This window comes from Melanerpes formicivorus, unplaced genomic scaffold (genome assembly GCF_026170545.1).
Source record: "Melanerpes formicivorus ecotype bairdi unplaced genomic scaffold, bMelFor1.0.p_v2 SCAF_28, whole genome shotgun sequence".
Classification (NCBI taxonomy): domain Eukaryota; kingdom Metazoa; phylum Chordata; class Aves; order Piciformes; family Picidae; genus Melanerpes; species Melanerpes formicivorus.
Genome location: NW_027142380.1, coordinates 6,604,366 through 6,611,970, shown reverse-complemented (window position 1 = coordinate 6,611,970; position 7,605 = coordinate 6,604,366). Strand labels below are relative to the sequence as shown.

Genomic DNA, 7,605 nt, shown 5'->3' with positions numbered 1-7,605 from the left:
GCTCCATAGCTCTGTCCCTGCTGTGCTACTGCAATACAAACAAACCCAGACAGCTCTGGTGCAACCAGGGTTGCTGACTGACACCAGGTCAGGAACATGGACACATCCACCACCAAGTCACAAACACAGGAGCACAGCTGGGACTTCAAATGCACAGAACAACAAGGGTCAACTCGGATGGGAAACGAGTGGCTTACACAGACATATGTGAAAAACCAAATGCTTTAATCCATCTATCAAGAACAACAGTTCAAATTATTTCATTGGATACATTAATATTGATCCATAATTTACAGTGCTATGGACCATACACAAATTATTGCTGCAGTCAACAGCAGATGAATATCAACATTACAGTACCAAGCATCATAGCAAGAGGCAGTAATTAATGTCACTTTTTCAAGAAATATAGGTATTTATACTATTATCAACATCAGCTTCCCCCCCCAGTGCATTTTATGTCAAACAACATAAATGTAAGTGCATTATTTTGTGCTTTGTGCTTTCCTTATGTACCTTCTTTTTGCTTTTACAGGTTGTAAGAGTTAAATATTGCTGTATAGGCCAAAAGCAGTAAGGAAGAACTTCACGGTACTCTGCATGTTCCTGCTGGCTGCATGGCTTTGGCAAAGTGAGAACTGGTAGGTATCCTGTCCACCCGCCCGGGGGAAGGCCTGTGTCACACAAGACACCATCAGCAGACTGGGCAACACCTTCTTCCATCTCACTCCACCTAAGTTCATGCCAAACCCTGCCAGTGCCATCTCTGTCCTCTGCCATTGAGCCCCTGCAAAACGCCATTGCCACACGTTTCACAATGCACAAACAGGCAGAGACATCTCCAGGCAGCACCTGCCTGGAGGCCTGTCTCTCCCAGAGACGTCCCCACTGCAGTGTCAACATGCTTCCATTCAAAGGATGGGCAAACTCAGAGGAAGGCTGTAGCCTAAGGAAACATGGGGTGAAGAGCGAGCAGGGCACAGCAAAGTCAAGTGTTACCCCAGAGCAACACAACGCAGGCAGAGCACACGGCACAGCTGCTGGGGCCACAGAGACTTGTATCAAGAAATCCAGCTCTTGATGTAACGGTTTTCCTTGAATCCTAACTCGCCTCCACACAGCATGTACCCAAAATCAGAAGTCATGGCTGGCTGCAAGTACCAGTGGTTTCACAGAAGCTTGAAAAATATTTATATACCACAGTCTAGACTCCCAGCTCCTGAAAGCCCAGCACAAGCATCACCCCAAAAGCCTTAATCAATAGACTCAGTGGTTCTGTTACTATACTCAAGTGCGCACACCCTGATTTTGTACAATGCTGTAGAGCTGTCCCATTTTAATGGGGAAGGGTAACCCAACCCTGTGCTACAGCTATAAGCATTTTACACTCCTGGTTTTCTTTATCTACCACCAAATGGCAGCACCAGAAGCCTGTATCTGCACACTCAGCTCAGAGCCAACGATGGCACAACTGCCTTGCAGGGAATTTCCCTGTCTGAAGACCATGACAGCTGTGGTGCATCCTGCAGGCTCCCAGGTCCTGCCCTGGGCCAGAGCTTCACTACCCTAGGAAAGACACATTCCCAAAAGCTGTCTGGGCTGGGGGGGGAGAGGCATCATTATAATCTAACTCCATCTCCTCCTTCAGAAAATAAAAAATAGAAGAACAAAGCCACAACCCAGTGGTTGCATCAATGCTAACACACAGCTCAAGCAGAAACGGAGATGGCTGGACACAGCCAGCAAGAGCCACAGGAAGAGCAAGAGGAAGGCAGACCCCGCAGTACTGTTCAGCTAGCTGCAATCCACCGAGCCCCACACCCCTCACCACCAGCACCAGGAGGAGCAGGGCTGGCCAGGGGACGCTTCAAGAACCCTTCCGTGGGGAAACAATAGGGTGAAGGCTCAGCGAGCCCTGCTGCAGGCTATGGGACCTCTCATCCTTGTCCCCAGCTGTCCCATCGCTACCCCATTCACATGTGATTTTTGAAGACTAACTGCTGCACCCAAGGTTTCCTTCCAAAGCCTGCCAAACTGGCACTCAAGTCCCTAACCCTTTCACTCGTCCTACATCATTTCCAGTGTAGCACAAAAGGAGAACAGGAAGCTCTTTGTTTTCCACATGTAGGCACCATGCTACACCTCGAGGTCCTACGGAACACCACCCTAAAGCTCTCTCCTAGGCCACACTTCAGTCAGTGCTAGTCAAGGAAGACTACAACTAGAGTTTAAGGCACTTCATTCTGAACGAGATATGCTCGCCTGCCGCTTGCGAGGCAGCTGTAGGCTGCTCTGGAGAAATCCATTCCACCCATCTAGCTTGGAACACCACAGGTCACCTCTGGAGAACACCTAGGCTTGATATAATACAAGGATAACTACCGTTATTGCATAGGACTACACTTGAGTAGATAATGCACCAAACTACTTTTACAACATGGTTGCATGTTAAAAATTAATAACATTGTTATCAAGTAACAGTTATTTGCAGATACAGCAATTTGCTCGTTTGTTTGTTTGTTTGTTGGTGTTTTTGTTGTTTTGTTTTCTTATATCAGCCCTGGCTGAAATGAAACACAGGTTACTCTAACGGGTATATTAACTACATAGTTATGTTTCCAAGCATCTTACTACTTCTTGTCTGTATCACTAAAAATAAATATGTAAGTTTCAGTTTCTCTACAGAGTCGTTTTATTACCTAATCTAAACTTGTACTCTACTTTAAATGTGTTTAAAAACCTTTGCAAAGTGAGACTGTAATATACAAAATATTCTCAAAATCTCTCTTAAAACACAGAACCCTGCATAAAAGCTTCCTTTCAAGTGTTTACAAAGAACCCAGAAAACTTCCAATGAGCTTTAAAAATGTCCAAAAAAAAAAAAAATATGTTGAAATATAAAGAAGGGGGGGAAAAAAAAAAGACCCAAACCAAAACCCAAAGCCCTAAACAAAAAAAAATTCTTACAAACGAAATACAAATACGTCAAACAAAAAGCTGAGGATAACTAAGGAATCCATGCAAATCAACATGAACTGTACAATGCCATTAAAATAAAATAAAAAAGAAACATAAAGCCACTTAGATATGTACAACAGAATGTGTCCAGCTGATAAAAAAAAATATCTATATGTTTTTTTTTCCCCCCTGTCCAAAGAGCATTTACCAACTCACAGTGCTCCTGCTCGGTTTGCTGCTGGCAAGCCACCGAGGGCGTGTTACACAACCCAAAAAAAACCCCAAGAGTAAACACAACAAACTCGAACCATGATCAAAAGGAAAACCCCCAAATCAGCTCAGGGTGAATTGAAAAAGAGCACTCTCACCTCCCTGATATCTTCAGCAACGGCATTTTATCCCACAATCAACACAATCAGGGTGGTCTCAACACTTTGTTGTTTGGATTCTGAGTGGAGTAGGGCGGGGTACTTCCCCCCAAACACCTTGCCATATCAAGACCAACGTTTGAGGGACACTGTATCTTTAAGGCAGCACTACTCAATTAATACAATAACAAATTGGACTTTTTCTTCTTCTTGTTTTTTTTTTTTCTTTTTTCTTTTTTTTTTGGTTTCTTTACATTCTTTAACTTTACATTTCATTTCCAAGTAAATAGGTTGCATTTACAAGTCTACGATTCCCCCTCCCCAACCCCACCCCCCCTTCTCTCTGTCCCCCCAGTAGAAACAGACTCTTCATTTGTAATTCTATTGCTTTGAGTAGAGTTGACCAGTTCAAAGTTCTTGGCAGATCCAGTTCACAGATACTGTACATGGGCTGTACAATATTTTGGGAGTCATTGGTAGTTTTAAAATAGAATATACAAGTTTCTTCACAAAAAAAGTCTAAAAAAAACCCTATATATATAATATGTACACACACACACACAGAGGGCTACTGATGAAGCACAAGGGGGAGGGGACAAAAAAAAAAATAGTAAAAAAAAAAAAAAGAAGTCTACAAAAGGTAAATAATTTCATCTACTGATCAAGAAACAAAGCAGTTTGTGGAAGGGGTGCCAAGGATACGCTAACAAGCGTGATCGGTGTCCTCCATGCTGACGCTGCTCCGCCTGCTACTCGTCTTCGATGCCCCAGGGGACACGGAGGAAAGTAGTGGGTCAGTTACTCCCACGGGGGAGAGGGTATCGTCCATCAAGATGTCTTCCAGTTTGGATCCCATTTTTGCAGGGACACCGTAAGTGCCGGTTGGTTCAGTCACATTCCCGAGGTTGTCGCTGAAGGTGATGGTGCCATCAGTGAGATCGAGGGTGGTAGTGCAAGACAGGTCTGTGTGGTGCGGCATGATGTCTTGGTTGCAGTTGTCCAGCACAGGCTCTTGTTTGATGACCCTGTTGACCATATCAGGGGAGCAAAGGCCTGTAGATGGGACAAGGGACAGTCCGTGTGCTCGAGCTTGCATCTCGAGTTCCTGTGAAGGAGGAGAAGGGATAAATCAAACAACAACCTTGTAATGGGTTGGGGCAGACCCCCTCCCCACCACGCGCAGAAATAATGACTCAAACAAACGGATTGCAAAGGTGATGGAAAGTTTAAATAGAACAGTGAGTGCGTGCAGGAAAAAAACTAGAAATACAGTGACGAGAGAAAAGAACCCAAAACAGACCCAGAGAAATCCCATCCCTACCTGAGGGTACACCCGAGACCCCCAGGGCTCCTTCTTCCCCCTCCCATTGCTAGGCTAGTCTCAGCTGGCCAGATCTGAGACTGCCCATCCCCCCGTGGCCTTGGGCCTAGCCAGGCCCAAAGCCAGGAGATCTCTCCCCCATGTTACCGACTGACGGAGGAGGAAGAAAAGAGGAAGTGCCAGACCCCGCCGCGAAACTTATAGTGGTGCAAGGGATCATGGTAGGAAATAACCTAATTTCCTGTGTCCACCCACTGGGCTGGACTTCTGGACACAGGAAACACCCCTGTAGCAGAGGGCAGCCAGCCCAAACTACGACAAACCTGAAAGCAGAATCTGTCACCTTACTTTCTTAGGAAACATTTCTTTCCTGCAACAGTGGTCAGGCACTGGAACAGGCTGCCCAGGGAGGTGGAGGAGTCACCATCCCTGAAAGTGTACAAGAAACATGTGGACATGGCACTGTGGGACATGGCTTAATGGCCATGGTGCTCTTAGGTTGATGGTTGGACTTGATGATCTTAAGAGGTCTTTTCCAGCCAAAAGAGTCCTACGATTCTATGATTGTTGACTTTCCTTCTATGCACACAAACCCTTTCCTACCTTTCCTGCAGCAGTAAGAGCTTGCACCTCGTACACTTCTGCTCTGCTGATTTTCATCTGAACATTTCTCCTGAAGAAGTGGGTGAACATCACCCACACAGATCCTTCATACTTCTCAGAACCTACAGAGCCAAAACTCAGCCCCCCTGTGCCTTTTTCTCAAACTAGTGCCACAGCAGGAAAGTCTGGCATCAGGTCAGGTGAGGAAAATTCAAAAGTTGGGGGGGAAAAAAATGAAATAGGGAAGCATACACTTGGTACTTCACATATGTGAAAGCACAGCATGTCTACAAGACACTTCTCATTTCCTGCTGAGACCCTGGAAGGGCCAGTTCTCTTTTGAGAAGCCTAGTAGAGCTGGAGGTAAAAAGGTCAGCCAAAACTGAACAACACTATTCCTGAACTGGAAAGTTATAGGTAAGTCCCAGCAAGGTTTTAGACTTCATACACAGCCAGGATTCTTTGAGGCTTCATGAAAAATTTAAATCCCACCTACACATTTAATCATGGAGATGCACTTGACTGGAGACAGATAATCGAAGAATTCATTTCAATGCCCTTTGTCAAGTGCAGCAGCAAGAGAGATGTTCTGTTTCTACTTATGCATTGTATTAGGCAATCACAATCACTGCTCTGATTATCTGTTTCTGGATATTCCCATCACTGAGGCTGATTAGCAGCCTTTTTTCAAGCTAAGACAAGCAGCTCACAATGGTACAATGCAAGATCAGTGGAGGAAGGGGAATAAGGAATAGCTTCTTCTACCAGCTAACATACTAAAATCAGAAGCTCCTTATTCTGTGCTTAATCAACAGAAAAAGGGAAAATACAGACTTCAGGTTATTTGCTGCTAGATGCATCACCCATTATTCAAGGGTCTGGATTTTATGTCAATTGAAAAAGAAGCCAGAGCAGATGGATAACACAAAGGAAGATGCTTAAGAAGTGATCTGACTTCACTTTTATATACCACTGCTTGATGTCACTATGCAGAAGGGTTGTGCATCTTCATGGTCCTCCTCTAGCAAACAGATTGTTTAACAACATACAAAAACTGTGTTGAAGCTCACCCCAGCTTGTTCTATTTCAGAGCTCTTTCCTGCCACACTCGACTCGCAGGCATCCCTAGCTTCATCATCTACTTTGTGGCTTAGCCATGCTGTGGTTCAAGGGTCTCTCGACCCAGTGGCCAAGCCTGGAACACCGCAGCCTGTGTGTAGGGTTCAGATGGTCTCATGTTGCTGCTCACCTGCAGTGTGAACATCTGGGACATCACTGTCTCTGTGTTATGTGTTCTTACACCCAGTTCTAGGTGTACTACTTTAACTACTCTTTTATGGAGGGAGTGGATGCCCACCTATCTTTGCCCACCTCAAGAAGAGAGTTGACAATCAAAGCTGTGTAAGGTTGTTGCTAAGGTTTCCTATCCAGCTTGAGATGAAGGCAAAAGAATTAATGAGTAACCTCTCAAGCCTGAATCTCTGTGTACTACAGGCTGCTGGGTGAATCTAACTAGGCAATAACTCGTGGAGAGAACATTCACGCCACCTACTGCTTTTCCATGTTGAAAAGGAGAACTGTTTTACAGTCCTACAGACCTCAAGGGAGAAAGACGACAACCAACCACAGCTCCTTGGGAAAAAAAGGCAACTCAACATCCATAGCTCTTGGCTGTCCTGATGTGAAAAGTCTTGAAGCCCTCACATTAGGTGGGCTTTCTCTGCCACTGCCCTGACAAGCCAGTTCCCAAGATACCCATGGGGAACTCAAGATACCGTGCTGCAGTGTCTGTCACCAGCACTGCCCACCACAATTTATATTGTCATATAATCTTTTTGTAGTATAGTTTGTGACTTAGGTTGGCTATGATAGAACAAAAATAGGCCAACCAAAAGTGCTTTACTAGGGTGTTGGGATTTTGTTCAGGATACTAACAGGGGGAGGGGAGGGAGGTGGAAATTGGTCACTTTTAATGAAAATGGTGGTTTCTTTTAACCCATGTTCAAACTTCAGTTACCATTATTTGCAGTCACACACTACAACATGAAGAGCATTTGCAGGTTATTTATGAGCAAACCTGTATTCTGAGCAGCAGGTGCCTGTTGGCATGCTCCAGCTTCTTCTGTCTGTTCTCAAGCTCCTTTGTGCGCTGCTGTTCTCTCTGCAGCTTACGGATGTAGTCCACAGATGCTTTCAGGATAGTTCCTTTATTCCAGCGCATATCCCTTTGAAATCAATCAAAAAGGAGCAGGTAAGGCTCTCTGGAGGCTTTGTTTTAGTCACTGCATCCACATCAGTAGCTATGATTACACCTCACAACGCCCGGCTCATTTATCCCAAGCTGATGAACAGGGA

At 44.9% G+C, this 7,605-nt stretch overlaps 1 protein-coding gene across 8 annotated transcripts in view; it reads right to left on the bottom strand.

The window, feature by feature from the left end:
- Nucleotides 1-204: 204 nt before the first annotated feature.
- Nucleotides 205-7,605, bottom strand: part of MITF (melanocyte inducing transcription factor) — a 111,279-nt gene continuing 103,878 nt past the window's right edge. For all 8 annotated transcript variants that reach the window (XM_068154343.1, XM_068154342.1, XM_068154344.1 and 5 more), the window contains 2 exons: nucleotides 7,328-7,475; nucleotides 205-4,431 (listed from right to left, as the gene is read on the bottom strand). In XM_068154343.1, coding sequence (XP_068010444.1) covers nucleotides 4,030-4,431; nucleotides 7,328-7,475 — 550 coding nt within the window. In that variant the 3' untranslated portion in view covers nucleotides 205-4,029. The remainder of the gene's footprint in view (nucleotides 4,432-7,327; nucleotides 7,476-7,605) is intronic.